The 27,753-nt window shown below is 39.3% G+C and overlaps 1 protein-coding gene across 1 annotated transcript in view; it reads right to left on the reverse strand.

Moving 5' to 3' along the window:
- Positions 1-313: 313 nt before the first annotated feature.
- Positions 314-27,753, reverse strand: part of GABRA4 (gamma-aminobutyric acid type A receptor subunit alpha4) — a gene marked incomplete at both ends in the record, with an annotated part of 38,655 nt that continues 11,215 nt past the window's right edge. Inside the window, 6 exons of the mRNA XM_082482343.1 lie at positions 314-847; positions 19,253-19,512; positions 22,841-22,993; positions 24,377-24,520; positions 26,311-26,393; positions 26,497-26,717. Coding sequence (XP_082338469.1) covers positions 314-847; positions 19,253-19,512; positions 22,841-22,993; positions 24,377-24,520; positions 26,311-26,393; positions 26,497-26,717 — 1,395 coding nt within the window. The remainder of the gene's footprint in view (positions 848-19,252; positions 19,513-22,840; positions 22,994-24,376; positions 24,521-26,310; positions 26,394-26,496; positions 26,718-27,753) is intronic.

The raw sequence follows: 27,753 nt of genomic DNA on the forward strand, positions 1-27,753 counted from the left end.
TCTGCACAGCTGTGCACCTCTGCCTTTGATTCGTTTGGGGTCCGTGTTCCTCCCAAAGGCAAGTTCTGTGTAGCCAGAATAGTCTGTCTGAAGAGTGACGGTTCCCTGCTAGCTGGAGGGGAGGAAGACAAATCTGTTACCCATTACTCTGCTAGGAGTGAACTAATTATCCCCAATAACTCCAGCCTTTACAATGGGAAAGTAGCACACAGCTTTTATAAATAAGAATAATTGACCTTTTTAAATAGTTTCAAAAGAAGAAACTCTGATTCAAATGTGAGTATAATTTAGGAACTACTACATAGCAGCAAAACTACATTAGACTTTCCGATTTTTCCATGGTATCCTTGGATAGATACACCACCCAGTAGACCATGTTAAATGCTCCGAAGGTAACAGGAAATAAAATGCGTGCATATTTGTCTATCTTACTCGTGCCAGAGTGGGAGGCGGGGGGAGCAGGTGGTGTGACAGCAGATGGCTTTGCAGATGCTCCTAATGTATTAGGTGTGGTGGTCTGAATCTGCTCCAGTCTAGATCCAAGCAAGTGCTGAATGGAAGGGGATCCAGCTGTGGCATGCTGGGATACAAATCCAGTTAAAATTGGGGTAGAAGGAGGAGCTGGAGGGGTGGCTCTTGCAGAAGATAATGTCTCCGACGCATTGATGCGTGTGAAAGGGTTGGGACTTGATGCAGAAAGGGAGCGGGGTGAAATGTCAGAAGACCCCTGAGCTACAGAGGGAGGCTGGATGGAGCTGTGCCTTGTGTCAATTCGGCTCCCACCATCAGCTTCGGACTGTACTGTGGCATTCGTTCTTTTCCTCACGTTTGAATTGGCATCTGTACTCTGCAAAGTTAAAAAATAAACTTAGTTACTCTTAAACTAAGCACGTGGATGGAAGCAACGGAAGCTTTATAACCAAGCACGATCAGAATAATACCCACAAATATCACCAGTAGCTTGATCCTGAAGCACAAAGATACCGCACGCTCATGAAAATAGATTTAATAGCATATAAAGTGATAAACAAGAGTTACTTTTACCTGTGGCTGGAATACCAGGGTGAACACATCTGATGCATCACACTCCATGTAATGTGGTACCTATGCAAACTTAATGCCATGAAGCTAAGGATTCTTGGGTTAGAGTCAGGGATTTTTTCCAGGCTCGGGCTCAAAACAACATTCTCTGATGTTTACCTATTTCTCTGATGATATAAAAACATTGTAGATGCAACTTACCAGCCATGACAGTTTACTTCTGCTTTATATCTCCAGAAAAGTAACTGCCATACATTAGGAACTCTAGTCTGTCTTCTAGAGTAGATGTTATGAAAATGCAGGTGTTTACCAAACCGAGTTACCACATTGCTGCTCTTTCAGAAATAAAAGGCAGTGCTTTTTCACATCAACCACAGGCAATAAATTCTCCAGCTGCAACTGAACCAGTGAATAAATCAGTCTTTCATCAACTACTCCTTTCCATTAATTAACTGAGAAAAGTGGTGAATTCTCCATCACTTGATGTCTTCAGGCAAGTCTGGATGTCTTTCTGAAAGATATACTTAAGCCAAATAGTACTTATTAGGCTGGATGAGAAACTGAAATACAGATAAGGAAGTACAGATGGGAAATCCAGCAGAGTTTAATATTTTACTGACTTCTGGCAGTGGGACTCAGGCTCTGTCTTTCTTCGCTGCATTTAAGAGGAAGCCTAACGACTCCTGAACCTCCTTCTGGAAGGGTACCTGAAGAACAGACTTTTGACCCTTCAGTCCTGCACCTAAAATATAATATAAAACATATTCTATTTTAGATATAATATGTGAATATATTTTGTGCAAAGACTCACTGCTTTCCAAAAGACAAAGATTTAATGGCAGATGAGGGTACATGTACTCAACAGCAGCAACACAGGTCTCAATAGAGGTGGGACCAAACAATCACTTCCTATATATCAAAAAATCACGTTTTGCACCTTTGACGATACCGTTCCCAAGCACTGCCCTGCACAACACCTACTGTGCCTTTGGCTCCTCTTCCCTTCATCCCTATCAGAGAACCCTGCCAAAGCTGACAGCACAAGGGAAAGAGAGAGAAAGCGGGCAGCGATCCCTCTTCTCTCCTTCATCTAACAGCAGTTCTCTCCAGTTGAGTGCCAGCACAGTAATGGAGAACAATTCAAGTGTTATGCAAGGAACTAGTAGTTTAAGTAGTGAGAAGAGTGACAACAATGCCTGTTTGCCGCATCAGTTGTACCTAGCTGTTTTGCTCAAGGAAACAGAGAAATGGAAGCTGAAAAAGAACCCTGAAAAAATAATTAAAAAAAAAAAAAAAAATTAAAAAAATAATAATAAAATAAAAGTAATTTAAAAAATTAAAAAATGAAATCACTTGACATCTCCAGTACTCCCATCATGGCCAGAATGCTGGTCCCAGATCCTGTTAATTGCAGTACAAATCAGTCACTGGCAATACTGCTGGCTTGAACTTATCTGAAGCTGTCAAGATATATGCCAGTTCATGGGTGATGTATTTGCCAGCTCATGGCTGATATATCAAAGAATTCCTCTTAGGTTTCACAGTGTTCCTTCCTGCACACAAGCATGTCAATTCAATCCCTTTTATTTCTTCTTCTGCATCTGCAATCCAAAGAAGCAGAGGATTGGAATAAACACCAGAGGAAACTGGTATTTCCTGAAAGAAACACTAATTTTACTGTTCGAAAGAGAAGCCTGAGTCACTCTTTGGGAAGTGCAGAAGTACACACAGGTGTGCAATTTGGATACTTTCACACTAGGGTTGTTAATGACCCAGGAATAGTAAAGCAGCTTTCAAGACTGCTAAATTGAAACTATAAAATACAATCAGGATAGGAGCCCATTTACTAGAGACGTGGTAATACCTGATGGGGTACTCCATGTCACTCGAAGGCTTGCAAAGCTAAGCAGATGCAAGTCATCGATGTTCACTGTCCAAAACAATAGCTCTGTGCTGTGGAGAAGCTGGCACTATGAGTCGCTGAGAGGAGGTGAGTTTTACCTTCTACGTGCAGATCCTCGGACAGCCTGGCTTTGCCTCAGTAAGATTCCCCCATCATAAAGCTCTCAAGTGGTGTCTGCGGAGCAAAAGCCCACAGGCTGGGACAGGGGTTGCAAAGGAGATCTGCAGTGGAACTAAGACCCATCTTGATTTCTTTCTGCTCTCTGCCTACATTAGACCAGTAGCTTAGAGGTGGTGCTACTGGAGAACAGGAGTACCACATCTTAAATCACTCCAAGCGCAACCATAACAGAATGGTCCCAAGAGCAGAACCGAGAATTAAGTGCAATTCACAGAGGTACCGTTTAAACCTCCTGCTCACTTGTACTGTCACCTGTTTTCAATAGCCACCTCACTGTCCTTCCCTTCTGTGCATCATCGACCACAGACACTGGTAAGACAGGCAGGTAACAACCAGGCTCCTTCTCACACTCCGGTCATCTCCATTTCTTTTGTGGGTATTTGTTCCTATCGATACATTTGCATAATACCTCCTCTTGCCCCCACTTCGGCTGTCATCTAAGTGACCAAATAAGACAGGTTGCTATTTAATCCACTACTCATGTCCCATTACAGTGATTATTCTAGAATAATATTATCTATTATTTAATTTCAAATGGTCAAAACGTGTAAGTGTTTAAAAATCTACTGGGCATTCTCTTTCTTGCCATTGATATACAAAACTTCCAATACTTCAGGAACCTTAAGTTTAGAGAGAAATTCAGTTTCCTCATAAGTATTACAATGTACATATAAAGCCCAAATAGATAACAACATAAGACATCACAGCCTAGCACTGCATAAAAAGCCCCCAAAATACGGATACATTTTTTGTTAATTCTCTAGAAACCACCTTCCAAGCGCTCAGAGCAGGGAACTTAGAAATGGTATTTCTAATGTGCTCCACAGACAACGTATCGCTGAAAACTGGTTGTTCTTGCATAATGTCATTGTAATAGTTTGGATTTGTGTTCTTGAATTGAACACTGTCCTTGAGATGTACTGAAACAAGCATATTCCATGGAGAGAAAAGTTACATGACACACAGAAAGGCAGGGGCTTTGGCCACCGCTGGAGCGGCCCGTTAACCATTAATACTCTACCAGTGCTGGCAGCAACTTAAATACTGGACATAGAAAATCTCTTGGGTCAGTGCACAGGTAGATGTGGTTTAATGGCAGTTTTGGCAGTGTTAGGCTGATGGTTGGACTCGATGATCTTAAAGGTCCCGTCCAACCTAGACGATTCTATGATTCCATCATACTGTGAGTGGCAAGCACCCACCACCTCCCCTCAAATATCCTTTTCTTGCATTTGCCTTACTCAAGACTTTATCGTGACAATAGCTCATTCTTCTCCTTCAAAGCACAGTGGTGTCTCTCCTTTTTGGTTTCTGCAGTTGAAAAGTTTCTACCAAAAATTCTTGTTACTGGTTATATATCAACATATAGGGATCATCTGGTTATATGATTCCTATATATCCCTCTATTCAATGTTATAAACATAATTGCTTTCTTCCAACCTTCGTCTATTCCTTCTCTGTACTGATGATATCTCACAACTCTACATCACCTGAAGATTAGTGCCAAGGTCATTAATAAAAATATTTTAAAAGGCTGATTCCACGGCCAAGCCTTAACAAACAAAATTCCATTGACATCAGCAGAAGTTAGGTTAACCACTACATTGCAAAACACAGTAAAATGCCACATTCGGTTTGTACTAAGTAAAACATTCCACAGACGTTTCAGCTATGGCGCATACCCCTAATAAAAGGATATTGTGCTAATCAGAATCTGACCAACAAAATTACATACATATGTAACGCCCTTGCTGCCTCCCCAAATTATTTTACTTCGTCTTTTTACAAATAACAGCAAGAAACACAAACCTACTACCTATTGGTAACTTTCAGTTGGGAGGCACAAGAAATAAAATATGAAAATCAAATGAAAACCAGATTAAATGCAAACCAAGAAATGAAAGTATTATCCGAGTAAAGCTGCCTTTCTGAGGGCAAGTCAGGAAATCACTCAATTATCCTGAGCCACCAGAGAACCGCTGTGCTGCTACAGATGGGGCTCCACAGGAAATACTGAGTCCACATTTTTTACATTCTCACTCTAGACTGAGATAGGATCTGATTTTCTGGAGACACTTCAGTCATATTTTTTGGGAGACATTTAAAATGGTGTAGCTCCGGAACTGTCCTGGTTTGAGGTACCAGAGAGTTGAGTTAGTTAGAAGAGGCTTAGCTGCAAAGTAAAATTACTGAACAAAAAATTGGTTCTGTTTTACGTCAAACCAGGACATTAATCCAAACGCGGGAGCCTGGAAGCTACCATAAGATGCCGTATATTACAGCACACAACCCCAGCCTTAATATATTTGATCGAGATTGCCTTTCTATAAACACAACAACTTCCTGCTTAGCTAAATGTCACCTCACCCTTCCTTTGAAATAGCTTATCATTCTGACGTGGTTCAACCAACTTCACGCTCCACAACCACCACCAAACCAGAAGTTGTTATGTAGTTTGCTTTGCTGTATCCTCCTTCAAGAAGAAGCCTTCTTGCTATTGATACTGCCAGAGAATTCAGCCTCTGAACCTGAACTGGCAGAAATGCTACAGATGAAAGTTTCAAAATCCTGGCTGATCTGAAAGCACAATTCCTGTCCATGCCTAGACAAAGTTTCTCGAGAGCTCTGATAATAATCTAAGAATATATATTGTTAAAACTGTAGGATATCTTCATCAGATAAAGCTCTGTGGTTGGCTGAGATACGTTAACGCCAAGAATCTACAGCACTGATCTCCTATTTGATTTTTAACAGCCAAGATTGGCAACACTGAAAGCTAAGTTTCAGCCTCCATGGGACTTCAAACATTTATCACCAAGACTTTGATTTAGGGACACTTAAAGGCACAACATGCCAAAGGTAGATAGGCGACTGCACTAAAAAAAGCCAAGGAATTCACCAGACATAGGGTCCTGTCTTTTTCAGAAGAGATTGATAATCACTCCTTCTTTCTGTCCAAATGAATATTTCATTAGTCCATACAAATTAAAAGGGAAAAAAAGGGAAAAAGGGGGCTCAGTACAAGAGACTTGGAGAGCTCCATCCTATTTATTAGGATACTTTACTGGAGAGATGGAGGGGTCATAGGATAGACAGGAGGTGCAAATTCTGTCAGTCAGGGAAATTATTGAATCTGTTCACATCTCCCACCTTCAGGAGAAGTGTTCCAGTTATTAAGCATGGGACACTCCTCTGCCTCCCTATTTGTTGAAAGCAGCTGGAGCAGGTTGGCTGTAAATAGCAGCTCCTGAAGGCCAAGCTTACACATCCCAAGCCCTCTCTCACGGTGTTCCATCTGGCTGGGATTCAACATTATGGATTTGAGGTTTCAGCATCACTCCCTTCCAGACATGAGTCTCCTCAGGCATTGCATGTGTACGTTGGACTGAGATCCCACCAGGTCTGTGGACAACGTGCTACAACATCCAAGTTCTTTAGGCAACTAGTTTGTTTACTAAAACTAAAGAAATAAGCAAAAACCTCACTGCAGTTTACAATCAAGAGGTGCAGCCCAATGATTTACAGCTCAGAGCAGAGCACATCAGATCTTTGCAAAGGTGTAGCCTTCTGAGACACCAGTGCAAAAGCATGTCACAGAAGTGGCTGGTAATTCCTAGCACTTCAGCTAAGAACGGGTTTAGTTCTGGCGTTTGGTTGTTCTGCCCACCCTGAATAATAATAATAGACAAGTATTCTAATTGGTGGACTTAGTATTAGGTTGGATCATAAGGGTCTTTTCCAACCTAAACGATTCTATGATTCTAATCTATGTGAGGTGATAATAGACTTCCAAATTTGGTACTAAACCCTTTACAAAGCAAGCAATGTGCCCTTGTTGCCAAAAAGGCCAATGGAATCCTGGGCTGCATAGGGAAGAGTGGCCAGTAGGTCGAAGGAGGTCATTCTCCCCCTCTACTCTGCACTGGTGAGGCCACAACTGGAATACTGTGTCCAGTTTTGGGCTCCCCAGTTCAAGACAGACAAGGAACTGCTGGAGCGAGTCCAGTGAAGGGCGACTAAGATGATTAAGGGCTTGGAGCATCTGCCTTATGAGGAAAGGCTGAGAGAGCTGGGACTCTTTAGCCTGGAGAAGAGAAGGCTGAGGGGAGACCTTATTATGGCGTACAAGTATCTAAAGGGTGGGTTGAAGGAGGATGGAGCCAGGCTCCTTTCAATGGTTCCCAGTGACAGGACGAGGGGCAATGGGCACAAGTTAGAACATAGGAAGTTCCATTCAAATACATGGAAAAACTGTGACAGAGCACTGGCACAGGCTGCCCAGGGAGGCTGTGGAGTCCCCTTCCCTGGAGATTTTCAAGACCCGCCTGGATGCAGTCCTGAGTAACGTGCTCTGGGCAATCCTGCTTTAGCAGGGGAGTTGGACTAGATGATCTCTAGAGGTCCCTTCCAACTCTGAAACTCCATGATTCCATGAAAGGTACCAGATCTGGAATAAAATAACTTAAACCTTCTATTCCATAGAGGATAGCTGTGTTCCCTGAAGCTTTGAGAATCAAAGTGGAAACTATTTTATCGTGATCAATAAAACAGCATGCAGTATGCTAAAAGCTTTTGAAATATTTACTGTATTAAAAAGCATAGAGATCTTGCTATAATTTTAACCATCACATGCCATTTTGCACAATTTTTATCTTTAAAAGAACTGAAGTGGGGAAAGATACATTCAATACAAATTCTTCCTATGTAAAAAGTCCTGATATAAGATACCCTTTTGCTAGTCCCAGAGGAGAAAGTCCATTTCATTTGGCATGAAGATAGGATAACGAAACCTTGCAGGCGTGTGGAAAATGTGGTAATTAATGCTGTATCCTTCCCCTGACAAGTGGATTCACATGCAATTGACCATGAATAATACAATGAATGATGCTGTCAGCACACTTCAGGATAAATCTATACAATTTATTGTTAAACACTGTGGCAGATTTGTGGAGCAAGTTTGGTGGTCAGCTTATATCACAGAATGTATAAAACAAACAAATAAAACCAAAAACAACCCAAAACCAAATCTATCACAAAAAAATCAATTTGCACGTCATTTGCTTTTCCATTTAAGCTCAACTTTGATGGATACTGCTGTTTACTACCGCACTAAAATGATGCACAAATATGAGTCAATCTAACCTCTTCAATATTTAACAAGGTTTGCACACTGTAAACAGCTGCTCACACAATGTGGAAATTCTGAAACTTTCTCTGAGCCTACATAAGCCTTGACTCGAGCCAAAAAAATAAAGTACTGGATTGTTTTGTATGTATTACCAGTTTTTGACAAGCAAGCCAATTTTGCACTTCAATGAAGTCAAGATTGCAAATTTAGCATGAACTGAAGTAGCGTGAAGCAGCTGAGCTGAGATTCATGGGAAGGGGATCATCAGCACAGCAATATACAATACCGAACTGACAAACTTAGTCATCTTGTTACAGAACAAAGAGAGCTGGTAACAACCACAGCGCGTATTCCCTATGATAAGGCCATCCTAGAATCTGTAAAACAAATAAGAACATTATTTAAAAGTCACATGCCAAGTGTACTGGGGAGGATGCAGCAATGATAAAAGTGATTACCGGGGCATCAGGCAACTTCATCCTTAGGACTGTATTTAAGAACGTAAGCACCGAGAACACCGCGAGCTGTGAGAAAGCCTTGTGTTGGTACAGCACCGTACGGAGTTACCTCCTTCATACAACTCAAGAGCGTCTTCCTATAGCCTGTTAGTGCTCTACATAGCAGCTTCTACTCAGCCTCTGCAATTTTAAATTGCTTCGTAGTTTGTATGATGGATACATTCTGTTGGGATTTAAATCCAACGTAAGCAGTTCCTACTGCCTGAGCTAACAGAGAACCAGAGTTCTGCACATTCAAACCAAAGCCACGCATTTGCAATACAATCCAGAGCTATTCTTCTAATCTACCTCAGCACTCCTTGAAAATAGTTCAGCAGTCCTGGGGTTGCATATATTGACACTTCAGAAGACCTGCATCAGCCTCATCCTACCACAGACCTTCACAGCACCATTGTGCAAAGTCCCAGGGCTGCTCTGCGCCATTTGTTTACTGAAACAGAGAGTTCATTGCCGCAGGCCGATGCGTTTTCTAGATCCTTAGCAGATATTTCACACAGGATTTCACTTAAGTGGTATCTGTCTCTAGGACAGAGGCAGTACAATATTTAAAGCAGTAGCTTCTACTTTCTCGGGGACAAATTCACAGCAGAATTTACAAGTCACAACACCACCATCTGGTACCAGTCCTAGCAGGAGAGAGCTAACGCTTCAACATCCAGCAAGCAGCTGTCAAAGCTGGAGAGAAATGCCCTGGGTAGGATCAGAGCCAAAACAACACGCCTTTGCAGAAGCAGCCATCCAACTCTACCCAGCGCTCTTAGCTCTCTCCTGAAGCTAGATAGCAAAGTCACACTGAAAAGACCCACACAAAAAGACTCTGTCCTCCTCTACAGTAACCCAGAGACCAGGATGGGAACCTAAGTTTGGTGACAGGAGACCTCTTCTCAAATCTGCCCTGACTGTCGCAGGGATACCAACACAGGCTTCCCACATCTCAAGCGCTTCCCCACCAGGCCACTGGATATTCTAGGACAAGTGGTCCTCATTCCCTGTTATAGACGTTGCATTCTGCACACTTCACTCTCACCCTCCTGTTGAAGTGCACGCCAAGACAAGCTGCCTCCAGAATCAATTCCTCTCCTTCTCCCTGGCCACATATAAATTATTGAACACAACAAGAGCAGCTTCAATAAGAAATTAACATCCTGTGGACTACCTAGCAGTCTGGTTACTAATACAACCCTCCAAGAGAGAAGGGGCAGGACTGCAACCTGCTTAGAACCCCACGTGGGGTTTGTGGGAGGCTGTATCTAAGAAGCACGCTGCCCATTCAGATGAAACGGAGCAGGTATTTTTCCACCTAAGATGCATGGAAAACACTGGAAACAGCAAGTCAGTTCTGTACATGCCTACCCAGGGACATTTAGTAATTAAGCCTTTTAGGTGCCTAATCACCATTTTGGATACTTTCTCTCCCTAAGCTAAAAAAAAAAAAACCACAACCACAAAAACCAACCAACTGAAAAAAAAAAAACCCAACTTGAAAAAGGTAGCACAACCAAAGTGGTTTTAAAATCACACAGATTTTTAATTGTTTATTAGAATAATCAAGCATATAACAAAGAGGCGCTACTGTAATGAAATAAAGTGAACAGTAAATAAACATCTTCATGCCTCACTGTTAATTTTGCAAGACTAAGATTAGAGCCTTCCATCACAGCACTATTAAACCTTCAGCAAGACGCAGGGAAATTGATATACAGGAAAGTCAGCGATGTGCTATATGAAAGCACAGGTTTCCCAAATTGGGAGATCTCAGTTAATTCAAACAAAAACTTATGCAAAAATTGGAAGGCTTAAAGCAACCAAAAGTCTGGTGTTACTTACTGTTTAGCTGCAACATGAAAATTGTTTGTGTGGTAATTTAGTAATATTTTCCCATTCAACTCTCTGATAGTGTTTTTTATCCTTACCATTCCTTCCTAAGAAAACAGTCTGTTCTTCTGGGAGGACATTATATAGCCTGCCAAATTCACACCATTTGACATTTACCAGGGAAGTAGCATGTTGTCATCAGTGTAAATAATGCTGCTTGTCCCAAATCCCACTGAGTCACCATATTGCCGTGCTGCTAGCAAATGCGCAACTTGGAGGAGAAATCTACCATGTTTTACTATTATGTTGTAGAGCCAGTCAATCAAAATTTTACTGGAATAGTACTAGAGATTTTGTTTTGCCTTACAGAGCCCTGGAATACGACCAAGTAAAAGCTCCACCTGCCACAAAATACAATTCATTCTAGTCCATAGCTTCAGCAGTGCAGAGTAACGCAGATTATCTGGAGTGAGGGGAGATAAGCTATAAGAACTAGTCCGTCGTCATGCTGCTCATTTTGCAATCTAAATCATGTGATGGGAAGGGAGTAGAGGTAAGAAGAGCACTCCATCTTATATTCCACCATTAGAAAGGCCTAAAAGTGCACAATGTGGAAGAAAAGTGAATTCAAGGTTATTAAAGAGACATAAATTAGAAGAACCTTTTTTCAAAGAATGGATGACAAATTCATGCCCAATAAACCCATCCACCTATATAGTGCTTAAGAGCCGTACACATCCATACACATATGTATGCATGTGTATGTTAGTATGCACGTATATGGTTCTTAAGCATTGGCACGCACAATTCTTAAAGATTTTATTTATATCATGACAAAAATGAAAGAACTGAAAACATAACTGGGGGGGGGGGATAAATCTATTAGGATGGGTCATGTGCTAACCAACTGTGGAGGTCCTCTGTATAACATCTATGAAAGGAAGAAGAAGAGCTGATTGGGGACCAAAGCCCTTCATTACTTTCTGTATCTTTCAATTTTCTGTGACCTTAAAGCTGTAGTTAAATTTGCTTCAGTAGTTTGCTGAAAATGCCTTGAACACTCATTGCTCGTAGATCTTCCCAAGCCTCCCAACATTTATTTCTTCTGACTCCAATTTTCCCAGTGTAAAAATGAAGTCAGCTAGAAATCTCACACACAGCCGTGAAACCCAATTGCAATTTGGTGTCATTGGGCTCACCAGTATTGAAAACTCTTTGTGGAGGGGAAACAAAAGTGAAATTTAAATATAAGTATAGAAAAAGGTTTAAGCAGAAAACAGTGAAGAGCCTTGTGTTCAAAGGCATCATTTCATACTAATCATAAGAAGGAAAACTATAAACTCCCTGACAATTTGCATTATAAGGGATGCCGAACAATGTGGATATCTTACCCCTGTCACCATACAGGTTTGTTCTGACATGGTGTTTCTGAAACGCTACCACATATTTTTTTGAGTACTTAACATTTGCCTCTACAAAAAAAAAAAAAAAAAAAAAAAGAATAAAATTGCAATTAGATCAATATAAGACCTATTTTAATGCCTGCAACGGATATTGGCATGATAATAACTTGCATTATTAAACAGGAACATGTATTGTTCATTCTAATGACAAAACCATAAGGAATTTTTTTTATGGAGCATGGTGGGTTTGTTTTCCAGTAGATCAGAACAATGACAGAGAAAGGCATTTAAGCATATTTTTAGAATTAAAAACAATGGGGTTTAGTATTTTCCAGAGTAACCACTTGAAAGATTGACATTACTGAGCTATGCTTCTGTTTCCAAACCAGAAGCCTTATCCTAATACCATTTAAATTAAGTCTTCCAGTAAATACAGTAAACACTCTCAGGTATTTGAGCATCAGATGAATAACAGCCAAGCATATCCTTCCTACTCCCTTGCCTACTATTGTGGTAGGTCATTATAATACTTATAGAAAATTGAAGAGTGAGCAATTACCACATTTCCTAGTAAGGGCTGGAGGACATAGCACTCCAGCAGGATTTTTTGTTTAGTTATAAATAAATCAGGTGTTGAAATTAAACTCCTGCTTTATTGGTGCATATTAAAAAAAAAAAAAAAAAAAAACACACCACAAACTAACAACAATAAAACTCAAACAGAAAACATTTCCATTATCAGTAAGTAAAAGACCCATTCCCTAGCTTTGAATTCCAACACTTTTGTTCATTTTATCAACACCCAGCTACATTTTACCTTCATTATAACTGAATTCTGGAATTCAATGCAGTTTACATCACAGTTAAATTGGGTCAGAATCCAGCCCCAAACCTAATACTACGTTGCGTACTTCCAGTAATTACTCTTCTCACTTTGCAGTAGACAAATGTTTCTGCTCCCAGTGTAAATTTATTCCATAACTCAACCATGTTAAAGGTAGAGCAATATCAGGTTCTTGGAAAGAGACCAAATTTTTTAATACAGCACTTTAATCTGTGCTATTTAGAAAGACATATTATGTGAAATATTAAGAAAACCATTTAAATTGTACACCCCACATTTCCACATTTACGCCCCAATCGTATTTGAGCAAATATTTAGCTTCATACATTGCAAGTAGTGCCATTTGCTGTGTAGGACTATCTAAGTCTAGTGAACCTAGTAAAACACAAAACCAAAGAAAAACAGCAATGAAAAAAAAAAAAAAAAAGAAAAAGACCAAAGAAGCAATCAAAAAAAAAAAGGAGGTGGGAGGAACCCACAAAACATTGTACTTGAGAGTCACAGCTAATAAAATATTTTAAGAACCATTTTGAATCTATTCTATCTTCTGCTATCCAAACATTCAAAGTTCCCACTAAATCACTGCCGACTCACCCCAGGTAGTCATTCTCTCCTACCTTTCAAATAGCGTTCAGTACGAAATATGTCAGCTGTTTGTGACCTGCATCCACTCTCATCCTACTTGAACATGATGCCAGCATATTATGACTGTAAATCATCGACAGCAGAAATGTTGACGAATGAAACCAGAGTGACAGAAAATTGTTGACATGTCAAAGAAATTATTCACGTGGCACAGCGACCTCCCTTTGTACGGTCCTGTCCTTACATTTGCATGAACTCTACCTGGTTCTTGAGTTCTTGAGGACTTAAAAGTCCTTCATTAGGATCTGAGTTTTAAATGCCACTGCCCTAAAAAAAAAAAAAAAATGAACCGTAACACCCTAGGCAGTGTAGAAGTAGTGAAGCAGCAAAAAATGAATATTATATTTAAAAACTGAAATGCTGTTCCAGCTGCAGGACTATTCAAGTCACTCAGAGGAAGTAGGCTATGCATCCACAGAAGGAGTTCAGTCAACAGACTGTCACCTTGTGGTCCAAGTACCACCATTAAGATCTGTCTGCTCTTCAGGTAACTCCCTCCACAGATGCAAAAAAAGGGTTTAACTCCACTTCTCTGTTTACAGGGATAGGGGAAGCTATTTTTCTACTAGTCTGAGGAAGAAGCAAAGAAATTAAGCAGTAAGTGCTTTTCCCAGTACTTTCCAGTGCTGTTCTAGAGATGGTAAATTTTAATGCACCTCTCTTCATTACACAATACGTCTACATATTCAAAGAGAAGTTTTGGTTCAAAGGTTAAAATTAAACACCTGCACTTACAGTCTAGGCCTTAGACACAAGACACACACACACACAAAAACCAACCAACCAACAAAGAAAAAAAAAAAAAAAAAGAAAGAAGAAGAAAAAGAGAAGGAAGTATCCAGCCTATAGCCTCTGGATTGTACCCAACCCATCCGAACAATTCATCCAGCCCAATCCTTGCTCTGCAAGTCATGAGACAGGGCACAGAGATGAATTGCTCCAGATGTTTGTTCACCAAATGCTGCCAACGGATCCCTGTTCTCTTCCCACCCCTATCATGTAACTTGAGCTGTGTCCACCATGTGACTCAAAGGCAAGTACTGCCCATCAGAGACAATACATCTTAGCCACATGAAAGCACGTATGAAGGTTGTCCACAAGCCAACATTTCTCGTAAACTTGTCAGGTATACATCAGTCACATATCACCCCAGCATGGATCTTTCTGGTGAGGAGGGAAGCATGCATCTACGTGGCACTGAAGAGTTTGACCCTTGTTTTCCTCCATTAGATGCTACGGGGCTTAAGACAATATGACATTTAACTGGCTTCAGAAAAGATGAAGAAAGTTCGAGAGTTACCACCTACTTGTGATCGAGTTTGAAGAAACTATTCCATTCAAAAGGTTTGTTTCAGCCTGACCTGTTTTTTCAAGTTTCACACTTTAACAAACAGCTGAGGTTGAAGCTCATGCTAACAGTGTTTAGAAGCCTATTTTTTGAAGACTATTTTTCAGTAGCATTCTTCATCTCCAAAATTGGGTAGGTCTTTAAAAATAAACTTCATAGGAATACAGTGAAAAGGAAATAGTGCAGAAGCATAAAAATAGACTCAGGAGTCCAATAACAAACTATAAATCATTCATTTCCACCACATACTGACTTGCGACAACACTTCTGCTTTTACTGAAGAAAGGAGTTCAGAACATTTAGGGACAGGTTCCTTCATTCTAACCTGAGAGCATTTTAACTTGCTGCCAAGACCAGGGTATCACAAGAGACCATGCTGTAAGTCATCTGTCTTGGCTTAGACAGATTCCAGTACTATCTCGCTGTGGCTAACGGAAGGGATGAGTGAGGTTGTCCAAGCCCCTTGAGAAATCACGGCAGATCTCAAACAAAGCTTGCGTCCTACTCGTGGGATGTCTACTGCAGAACTGCACTCCTCCTTACAGAAACACATGAAGTTTGTGCCAGAAAGTTACAGGCAACAAGAAGAAAGAGTTGAAATGGGGTGGGGAAGGAGAGGAGGGTAAAAAGAAGTTGAATAATACAATGGCTAAAAAGAAACTGAGTGATAGAGGAACACGCACTACATCTGCAGGCACTACAAAGGTTGTCCGCTCACCCCTGCCATCCCCAGCCCAGGAAATTAGCTTGACACAGTGATTTTTTTTGTTGGAATTAACACAGTCCAGATTACTCGGCTAGCCTTCAAAATTAATTTAATGCTTACTGTAATCAATATATTGATCAGTCACGCTCACTACGTGGCTCCAAAAAAGGAATACAATTACACAAGAGAGTAACTTAGAAAAGCATACAGTCCACATTTGCTACAGTAAAGAGGTATTGGTTGTGGTGAAGGAATACATAATAAGAATTAACACGTCCCAAATCATTTGATCATAATGATAGGAGTTGCCTTTGATCCAAGACAACTGGAAAAGTGTTTTTGACTGAAAAGATAAAAAAAACCAACCCACCACCAAGAATTCTAATTAGAGTGAGTAATACATGAACTGATTCAATACAGAAAACCCACTTTAATTCTATGGTCAGAAATTGCTCAAACACATATATGTCAAAAAAAGGACTTCTAATTACGTGCAATTTATCTTTACCAAATTTTACTATTAATATGCTTAATTTCTAGTACTATCAGATAGTAAAATCCCCACGTTCTACAGGGAATCCAGTTTCAAAGGCCAATTTGCTCCCTTCCTAGAACCTGCCCAGGACAATCCCACCACATTAATGGAGAAAAAAAAAAGAATTTAAAAAAATCAAATGCATGTAACCATTCAGGGAATAACGCAGAATCAACAGCCCATATAATAAAACCCTCATTTGAAAGTATAATATCACCTTGTTTGTTTTCCTTAACAGCCTCAATTGCTCTGTATTTTTCTTGTTTTCAGGGAACCTATATAGATGGGACCTCAACTATGAGAAGCCAGCACAGCCAGCTGTATGCCACCTCACGGCAGGCAAAAGTACAGGGCTAACAGGCATAAGAGAGGGACTTCCCCCTCCAATTAGTAGAAAATCCAAAGCAGGCTGCAAATGGTGAGATACATATGAGAAAGAACTGTAAGTTTAGGTATTTGGGCATCTTCTTTCTGAATTTACACACATTTCCTTCCCGGGCTAAGTGAAAATTTTTAATTTTGGGAGACTGGCAAATTTACCAGATTAGGCAAAGTCTGATGAAAAAAAGTTTCAAGTTTAAAATAAATCTTCTCCTTGAGCTCTGGTAATTGTATTGCTAACAACAGAACTTCTAGTACAATAGTGGCAACGTAATACAGATTTTTTTAAACACTAACAGGGTTAAGAAATCAAAGCCTATCATTTAGCTATGGAGATAAAATGTGTAGTCTTTATGTTAAGAAACAATGCTTACAGATTACACACTGTAGTCAGGCTATTGTCCTGCATTCTTTGTCCACCACAAACTCAGAGGAAAGGTGAGATTCTGTTATCTCTGGTAAATCAGCACTGATTAGACAGTATATGTGCAGGAAAAAAAAAAGTCATAATAAGCAATAAGAAAATTCTAGATTAGTTGTTTAAAAGCAAAACTAAAAATGTTAAGGAGAGGACTATATTACATGTCAGGTTGGAAAGCAGAGTCTATAACAGCCATATTAGCGTCTAACAAATTAGAACAGCCATATTAGCTTCTGCTCTGCACTGCAGGAGACCACAACAGAAGTCATCCTCCAGTCCTGGAAAGGACTGCATGATAGCTAAGCCTTTATAACAGTACCTGTGGGCTCACCCTGTACGCCTGTCCCTGGAAGAGCAAAGACTCAAGTCTTAGCATAAGCATAATTGGAGAAAAAGGCATAAAAAAAAAAAAAAAAAAAAAGAACCAAAACCAGTTCAAGGTACAATCAATATTATCACTCACTTACATACTCATAACATTAACATGCAACCCGTCAAAAAAAGTAGCTTGCTCCCTTGAGTGCTTTCAAGATCCCCAAAGCTGTAAGAACACTACCACATTTATCACAGAGGTATTAATTAAGCAGTGGAATTGAACTGTTCACATCTCACTTTACCTAGCTTTTGAGTTGGGTTGAAGCTGTGTGTGTTCTGTTGTTGCTGTGTTAAAGAAAGAAAAAAAAAAAAAAAAAAAAAAAACACCAACCAAAACCAACACCACCCAAAAAAAAAAAACCCAGAAAAAAAAAGAGAAAGGAAAGTTTCTTCAAAACATCTCTGTAAATGTTGCTGACTGACAGCAATTTTGACCACAAATCAAAACAGTTTTGTTAAGCCTCCATCATTGCTACCTGAGAAAACTGCTATTTTTCCTTTTGTTTTAATCAAATGTTACAAATAAACCTAGGATGAAACTGTTACATAAATTATTTTCCTATGGACCCAAGTAAAACCTATCACCAAAAGCAGTATTTATTAGCACTCCTCAGGAGCGCCTGAGATACTAAGCTGCATGCTGTACAATCAAGAAGCTTAGAATGAATTAAAGTACTCCATGTACCAGGTGAACTACACACTACTAAAAACAAACTGTTTCCTGTCCCTGTCCCTTACTAGCAGCCAACGGAGTGACGAGTAACAAACTCTTCAGGAGCACATCTATCCTTTTAAGCAGAAATGGGAGCTAACAGAAGATTGAAAAGAATAACTATCTACGGTAGGAGAGCAAAGAAGAGGAAGAAAAATGGAAGTGGGTGGACAGTAGCTGAGCAGCAATAGCAAATGGAAGGGGTGGGAAGGCAAAAAAAGAGCAGATGAATAGGGAAAGAGACAAACGAGATGTGAAAAGAGACAGAAGACAAAATTACCGAGAGTTAGTCTAAAACGGCGGTTCTTAAATCATGTCTCAGCCAAAGGAAATTACAAAGTCAGCCCGACAGGAAGAGTAAATTACAATGCTGCTGTCAGCATCTTGCTTCTCGAGTGGTGTTGCCAAGAGTCAGCCGTGGCTGGGAATTACTGCCCTACCGCATGGCCGGTGCAAGTGCTGTAATGGCCGTGTTAGCCAGGGGTCTCGTGAATAGGAGTGATGCAGCAGAGAGGAGGCACACAGGAATGGGGAAAGGGAGGAAAGGAGAATCACTGGTGACCTCAACTAGAAATGAGACCGAGCCTTTCTTAACCAGTCCGCGCACTAAGATGGCTACCGCACCAGTCACACTAAATCTGAAGCACTATGAAAGATTGAAAGCATTTTGTTAAACAGAGCCCCAAAACCAGTTCGGGAGTTGAGGTGAGCTCCTGTGCAAAGATACTTAAATTACATAAAAATGAAATCTATGGTGGACACAAAGGTTTCATCCAACATTCTTAAAAAGCTCCTGATGAAGAAATAGAACTCTAGATCAGCGATACATGCAATGACAGGAGAACTGTGATGTCCAGGGAAATGCTCCAAGGTACAACTGCATATTTTAATTCATTAAAGACATTAGCCACATAAGATAACACGCTGCCCTTATAATCCGTAATATCGTGGTCTGTATAATCAGTCCAATCAGAATCAACATGCAAAGGGAAAGAGTTTCCTAAAAGTACCCATCCTAACCGACCTTCACCAAAACACAACTAAATATAGAAGAGACTGCAGGTATGGATGGACACAAGCCTCCTCCTCTCCCCAAGTTAATCCAATACTGCAAGTAAAAATTAAATAATGTTTTACAGGATTTTATCATTGAATACAGTGTAGCATTAGTCTTCCGTTATACTGACTTAACACTGCATCGTTAGCTCAGGGGGAACCTGGGAGGAAGCTACAGGCCTGTTTTTACTGAGAAAGACCACCGAAAGATGGAAAATATTTCTATAAGCTGAAAACATACCGTAAGTGTCTCTTCTGTACTTCTTTCTCTCTGTACTGGAGCGACTGGAAATTCAAGGAGGGATTTTACTGTCTTCCTTTTGGCTTTTTCCATTTGAATATTAGTAAAATAGTTGACAGCAGCAAACTCGATGAGAGCAGAGAACACAAAGGCAAAGCAGACTGCTATGAACCAGTCCATGGCAGTAGCATAGGATACTTTTGGCAATGAATGTCTTGCACTGATGCTCAGCGTCGTCATTGTCAACACTGTGGTTATTCCTTCAAAGAAATAAAGCAAAAGCACCGCTGAATCCGAGTAAAACCAAGGGAGAACAGGCAAGCAGCTTCAAAGAATTTTAAACCACTTAGGAGTCTTTCTCTTCTGCTTGTGAATAGCACATTAGATTTAAGTCGTGGCAACCATCCTGTATCTATGAGTAGCTATGCACACAAAACAGTTAACCAGTTTTTAAAGGAGGCATGGAAGCCACAACTTCAGCAGATCATCTACAGTTCACATGAAGAAAACGTGGAAGCCTTCATTTCATATTTTTATCATGTCCAAGTTCAGTATAATTTCTTACAACAAGTTATTTTCTAAACATTTGAACATAATTTCAGTTGTTAAATAGGGGAGTGCTCCTCAGACTGCAGCAAAAACATGATTTTTCCTGTAATGGGTTCAGAATCCCACCTAGTACTCCGTGTCTGTTTCTCTGATCCCACTCATAATCCGGGTGCCATTAAGTCATGGCAAATTATTTTGGTGCTAAGGAAAACTAGAATATTATGTTAACAACTCTATTAATTAGTAAACCATCACCTTATCTTTTAAACCCTTCTGCTACTAGTCGACCAATGAAATTTAATTAGAATTTCATCTTCTCAAAGAACAACTTTTTAATTAAAGTGTACAAGCATGAACACCGAGCTCAAAATATGACCACTTCATGGCAATACTTCAAATGCAAATACGTGCTGTATAAACCCAACGTATGAGGTTTTTTCTTTTTTTCCATCCAAAATATCCCATATTATACAAATCTAAAATATTGAGTATATAGTGAATACTGCTTAAATCTACCATGATAACCTCAAGGAAGACTGACTACAAATGGAGGAGTCTTTACTCTCATGTAAAGAACACTGTACCCATTTTAATTCAAGATGAGATGCATATGCTGAGAAGAATTCTAAATAATTAAAAGCGCATTTTTCAACAGGATCTTCACATCCCCTATTACCTAAATGGTGCTATCCTATCTGGGTAATCTAATATGAAAAAGCTTCACCTAGATGCTGCCATATAGAGAACAGAACACAATGAAACCAGTCTCATATTAAAGAAGAAAAAAGAAAAAAAAAAAAAACAAACAAATACAAAAAAGATAACAACCAGTTCATAAAAAGCAAAAAGAATATCTCAGAGCAAACTCAGCAGGATAAAAACACAGATGCGAGCTCACAAAACCTTTCCAGTGGGAAGGTGTTGAAAAAACACACCACTGAAAATCTTAAAATCTGAGAAAAAAAAATATGGAAAGTTATTTTTTCCTGAAAGAGACCCATCCCTGATTTGCCCTAGCCCTCCTGATTCTACCTTTGTCCACTTTCTGTCTGTTTGTAAGAATTATCTTTTTAAAGACATTTTTTAATAGACACAAGAATAGGGAGAAGTGACTTGAATGACCAAACATTCCCCAAATACAAGGGGGAGAGGGGAGGCCTTGATAGTATTATAGTTTACTGCCATAATCTTTGTAGTTTTTTCGCCTATTAAATAATTCTTCTGGGAGACTTGCAGTTACCACTCTAACTGCCCTTGGATATGTGCCATAGGGATTTACAGGGTAGGGAACTAAGTTCTGGTAAAAAATATTATATATACATATGAACTGTAATTATCCAGAGCTAAATACTTGCAAGCTTCTGATTAGGAATGCGTGTAACCATATAAAAACATATTAAGAGCATGTTAATATAAAAAATAATTTTAAAAACCTGTTTGGAAATTACTGCTGTCTTTCCTCTAAGAAACACTAATCTTCCACAATAACCAGATTCGGGTGTCTGAAGCTCCGACTGCAGAAATCACAACCCGCCAAGTTTTCCCTAATAGTGCAGTGTCCAGTGGAAAGATTTTTTGGTTACACTCTTCTCACAGTTCCTCTAGAGAGCTGGTACCATAGCAGGTATTCTGGCTTCATTCCTATCTCTTGCCTGCAACGTTTCTACCTCCTTTTAAGAAAACCTTTAGAAAACGGGGTCCCTTTGGAATTTGTCAGAAAAGTAGAGAGATACTTTTAGCCGTACTTTAAGCTGCTTGCTTTCAAAGACATTTTAGAGACTTATCTGTAACTTAGTGGATGTCCAAACTTTATTATTATTATTTGTTTTCAGTTTCATATATGGCTATAATGACACATATTACATGTATATGTAATGCTCTATAATTTGCACATTTTCAATGATCACGTTTTGCCCGTAAATACCAATTCTACCTTTCCAGCTCACGGCAATACTCCCTTCAAAAAAGTACCATCATTCAACATCACCGCAAAGGCATGTGCAGTGATATACTAGTTTGCCTAACGTAATGCTTCAGTTGAGAGCTAGTGGGGTTCCTATTAGGTTTACAGGTTAGTCTTCCTATAACTAATCATTAACCGTGTCTAATTCACGGTACTAACCGGTGTTCAGACTCTAGTTACATGTTTGAATGGGCCGTCACGTAGAAACATTAATTCCCATCACTCTTGCCAGAATCTCTCTATCTATAGAAAGGCTTTTTGTAGAACATTCTCTTCCTGATTAGTCCTGCTTTAGACTACAGTACATTATGAAGTCAAGACATTGCTCTATAAAAATTGCTTTTAAAAGCGTTTTTACCCAACTTCTTTCTTAGGAATCATATTTCCATTTAATTTCTTATGCTTTGTCTTCCATAGAAGCTTTTTTGTTTTTTATTTTCAGAGTTCACTGTAGCATCTCATTCAAGCTGTATTTTGATGAGGGCAATTTTAATATCTTGCGATCATTTTGCTTTTTGAATTCATTTTCATAATGGCAAGAGCAGAAAGGAGAGAAGAACACTAAACACAAAATTACAGTAACAGGATCTAAGCCTTACTCATACCAAACTTCCACTGATGACACAAATATCTTGTAAGAAGACATCTGTACATCTCATGCACTCCCAATCAAATGATTTTAAAAGGATTTTAGAAGATGCGAGTTCAAGTAATTACACTACTGTCCACTGGAGGATAAAACTGCACTGGATGTAGGCTAAGGACTTGACTGGATTACTCAGGGACAGGTCTTCCCAATTTGTTCCCCACGCAGGTCGAATACCCGCAGATGTACGACCACATGCCACAGGCAACCGTGTCACCCTTCTGGTTAAATATTCCAAGTTTCTCTTCAGATTCCAAGGATTCACATAATACATTCTTCACACATTGACAACAAAAATTCCTCCGAATTCACTTTATTCCCTTGTTCTGCACTAGCACAGCCACAGTATACCCCAAGCTCTAAAAAGGTCTATTCTGGTGAAAGTCATTAAAAGACGAAGTATGAGAGAAAGCGAAGAAGAAATAATTACCAAACACAGTTCTAGCTGGAACGGACTCCTTATTTATCCAAAATGAAACTTGAGAAAGGATCACGGTCATAATGCATGGGATATAGGTCTGAATCATAAAATAACCCATTTTCCGTCTGAGGTGGAAGTAAACTGTCATAACAATATATTCACCTAAAAAAAGAAAAAAAGAAAATAATTTTCTGGTTGTGCATAAAATTTTTGTGTTGCAGAATAACTGTTTCAAATTAGCAACTAGGATAGTTTAAGATGATGCTATTCATACCACTTAATGTGTATAGAAAGGTATGTTCCTTAGAGACAAGAATGAAACAAAGTTTTAAACAAAAAATTCTGGCAGTAGTACATCCTTACAATGCCATTCAGAAGTTGCTATCAAAAATACTATAAACGTACAGCTAATACTGGATCACTTTTTACAGCATAAGTACAATTTTAAAAATTCTTTTGGTATCTGTTGAAGAAGAGACTCCCAAGACACAAGCTATCTACCTACCATAGTATCCAGAACATTGTGGTACCTACCTGCCAAATAATAACAACAATAGTGCACATTAAATTACACGGAAGCATCTCAGCTTTTTACTAGGTTTATACATCAGCATCACTATGATAATGAAACAAATGCAAAAATCATTGGCAAGAATTAAAAATGCTGTAGGTTTAGCTAAACTATTACCATTCATATTAAACAAAATCGCCCTTTTACTATAAACTGAATAAACTGTCTAAATAGAGCACTACAGAATGAGCATTGTGGGGACAGTAAGGAAATTCTGTTGTTAACTCATAATAATCAATATGCTGAGATGTAAATTTCTGGTGTATTGCAAAATGCTGCTTTATCTTTGAGAATCACAGAATACGTCAAGTATATCTGCTTTATCTGTTTCATTTTGACCATCTCGCAACACCCAAACTTGCTGATGCTTAGAAAATGATTCCAAATTTTAAAAATATTTTGGGAATATGCTTGTTTATCACCACGCTGCTCATCAGTGATACTTCACTCGTTTCGGATGCCTGTAGTTGCCATTTGCCTTATTTCTTACAGCACAAATCAGCAGAAGTATCTATTGTGACTAATGCATTTGTGCCTATCCTTATCTGACTAGAGGGTTTTTATGGCTTTAATAACCCATTCTGTATGCTGTACTTCTATCCCGAGCTGTTTGCACCGCCAAACAAAGGAAGTCTTTTGCACATAATGTGGATACAGTGCTGAGAAATTACTTCCTCACCCAGGCATCCTCTTGACTCTTCAAACTGCATTTTAAGCAGTGATTAAATGCTCATTTTGTCCCTCAGAGTAATGATCTCATTCTAGCTTTCCGAAAGACCGTCGCAATCTACTGTAATGAATCTGCAAATGTAAATCTGAAGGAGAGAAACCCAATTCAGATGTATGCTCTCAGCCCTTCATATACACCCTACGACACTCAGTAGAACACCTTACAGGAAAGGAAGAAAAAAGCCCGGGGCAATGTTACAGGGTTGCTTTTACCTCAGGTTGATTTTTACTGACGAGATTCCTACCTGTGATAGATTTAATGGTTTCAGTGGATACCGTATGCCCAAGCAGGTCATACTGAACTAAACTGGAAGACTCCTCAGGAACTTCCACTGACTTCTCAGGTCCTTTTGTCCAGGTATAAATCATTTCACTCTTTGGATAAGCATCTACAACACAGCATCGGTTTGCATAAATAGGAAACTTCTTCTCATACCCTACTAAGAGCACACTCCAAACCTACTGAAATCAAACGGCAAGACTCACGCTAACGGCTTTTTAGAAGATATCCTTCATGTTAAGTTACCCCCAACAGCCACCCCCGGAGGAGAACAAAGAGCAGCTAAGGTCACACGTCAAGTGTCACACACAAATTCACTTCACATTTGCACGTGAAGTCTAAACATGAGTTCTTCCTGGATCAGCCCTTATTGGGCATGTAAAGTTTATCTTTAAATTGTTCTAGCAATTTCTGTCTAAACTTTTATCATTAAAATATTCTAATCTATAAAAAAGCATGTATAAGGAAGACACATTTTGTAGACTGGACTCACATTTCTTTACAGAAAATATTGATTATACTAAAAATTGTACTATACTAAAATCTATAATATTTTAAACTTATGTTTAAAATATTTGTCAGTAACCGCAGATCAGTAAAAGATTCACAATAGCCCAAAAATAAGCACAACCAAAGAAACACTTTACATTTAATACAAAAGACACAGCTTAGGGCTAGCATTCAATCCCTACACAGCCCAAACTCCTGTTAAAATTAAATTAAATCAGTCTTGCATTTGAAATGGCCAGGTCTTATTTCAAGTTTCACTGGGGAAGGCATCGGATTAGTGTGAAGTGTAATTTCTGCTGGTTGGTGATTCCGCCTGAAGAAATATGCCTGTGGAGAAGCCCCCACTATTGAAGCTCCCCTAACGTACAGCTGATACCAAACCCAATTCTGGCAGCACCTGGTCTCCAGTCTCACTGCAACAGGGATGAAAACCCTTATCCAAGCAGTCTCTTTAATATCGCCCTTTTGGTTGACTACCCAGCCGTATAAGCTAATTTATGCTAAGGAAAGACTATGAGTAGCTTCCAGCCATTTCTAACTTTGGAGCTCTGGGGTCAAGGAAAGCAGATTCATGTCCAGCTACTGACTACATCTGAGTGTAGAGCAGAGAAGTCAGCGACCGAGAGGGCTTAGAAAAGTGATCACATAGTTAACAGAGCGCACCAATCATCCCCAGGTGGTCTCAGAGGTCTCTGCTGTGGATTCAAACCCAGGAATCGTAACTACCTCCCTTGGCCGTTATGCAGTATGTCCCAGAATGTTCCTTCTAGCCAAAGTTTGGAGGTTATCCAAAAATCTACATCTGATTTCAAAGCCGAAAAGGAAAGTCACCAGCACTAAGATTCTTCTCACCAGTCTAAAAATTATTTATCTAGGCTAAACTTGCCATGCAGACTCCCGTTATAGGCCAGGAGTTAGGAGACAGACAAATCCAACGAAAGATCAAATCTTTACTCATAACCTACACATCTAACAGGATTTCAATGTGCCTCCACTGACTGTAGAGAAAGTCAGATAACTTGCTTCCCAAGGTGCTTTTTGCCTGGAAGGTGAGATGGATCCCACCCTCTTTGCCTTCTCCAGAGAATTTCTCACTTCACTGACTACCCAATTCCTCCCTAAGAACCAAGAAAAACTAAGTAGCTCAAGCAACTGTGTTAGCCAGAATAATGGGGTTTAACATAACAGCTGAATCACTGCTTGCTTTTCAATTCTCTGCCTGGGTTTAATTTTTCAGGCCCTAAATAAAATTCCCAGGACTTAACAGGAGTTTTGTCTGCATAAGGATTGCGTATCGAGATTAATATTCAGAAAGTTCAGTAATTGTTCAAAATCTACTTCTACTATTTAAATTCTGTAGTTACAAGAAATTTCATAATTGCAACTTACAACTCCCAAATTTGAGAGGACAAGCATGACCATCCATGGGAAAATCCACTAATCTCATGGGACACTCTGCACTTATTGTAAGCCTATAATGGAACAAATTAAATAGTCTCTGGTTGCCATTTTGTCTAGGCAGTATAACTTTTTGCATACAGTAATTGTAAGAAGCTGAACAAACAAGTTAGATACCTCATTGTGTACAGGATGGTGCCATTTCTCATTATTCTGAAGAGTTTATTTGGGGCTGTCATATTATGTGCAACAGACTTTTTCCCATTCCTGAAGAAAGTGTCAGGAGTCCACACCTTCGAAACCATCAAGTTGTTAAGTCTTAAAATTTCAATAGGGCCATCATATTTTAATCTTTTGTCTACCCATGTCTGACGGAAGAAGACATCCATTGTATACTCCTGTATTAAATTGCAGAAAAAACAAAGATCACATTTGCATGTATAAGTATCTCCTGTAAAAAACAGAAATCCCTCAGGAGCAAAGAAATCTGTAGTAAAGAAAATGCTAAGTCCACTACACAAATATATTTCCACCAATTAAAGTGTGTTGTGTACTTCTTAATAGCTTAATTTCTCACATTAGTCATATCAATAAATTGCTACACATATTTAATCATTACGGAATAATTAATCCAATTAGGTTGCAGGAAGCAGGCAATTGAATTTGTAGTCAAGCATATAACTGGAAACAAAATGATCTCTGACAATAAGTGTCAACAGATTTTTAAAGAAAAGATATCCACGGATTTTCTGCTGCTGGCTACATTAAAAATACCAGGACAAATGATTACTTCCACTTTAAAGTCAGAAAAAAAAACTTAATTTCAACTGATGGAAAGTAAGCTTTTTTGTTAAATGAAGAAAGCTAAATACTTCTTTTCCTAAGCCCACAAAACATGGATAAATGTGCATATATACACGTTTGGTTTTAACTACGTTAACTACCCCATTAATTTCCTCAGAAAACCCATTCAGATGCTCCACAAAAGACATGTAAACAACAATGGCAGAACTGCAGACACAGGCACGTCATGAGAAACCACGTGTGAATGAATGGACGAAGGAATGTACTTCTCCTCTCTAGAAGCTAAAACATTTCACAGAAAAAGCATCATGGCCATTGAAAAAGGTAACACAGAAAGCTTTAAGTCCTTTCTAATTTACAGTTGTAATTTTGTTGTTAAGCCAAACAATGTTTTCTGACTATTTCAAGCTCTTCGGGATAATGTCACCATTGAAACTACTTGTACGGCCATGGCTATTTGCACGGGCAAGGAGGCATGTCTACTAGTGTAACGCATCTTAGAACTCTGTCTTCTTTTCCATGGCTGCATCCTCCACTGTGGTTTATAGGTAATCTATGGACAGTCTCTGTTCTAGTGTCATTTTTTGCTGGTGACTTCATAGCTCTTAACTAACGGTTTCTGTTATTAGC

The sequence above is a fragment of the Vanellus vanellus genome, assembly GCF_965231255.1.
Source record: "Vanellus vanellus genome assembly, chromosome: 4".
Classification (NCBI taxonomy): Eukaryota; Metazoa; Chordata; class Aves; order Charadriiformes; family Charadriidae; genus Vanellus; species Vanellus vanellus.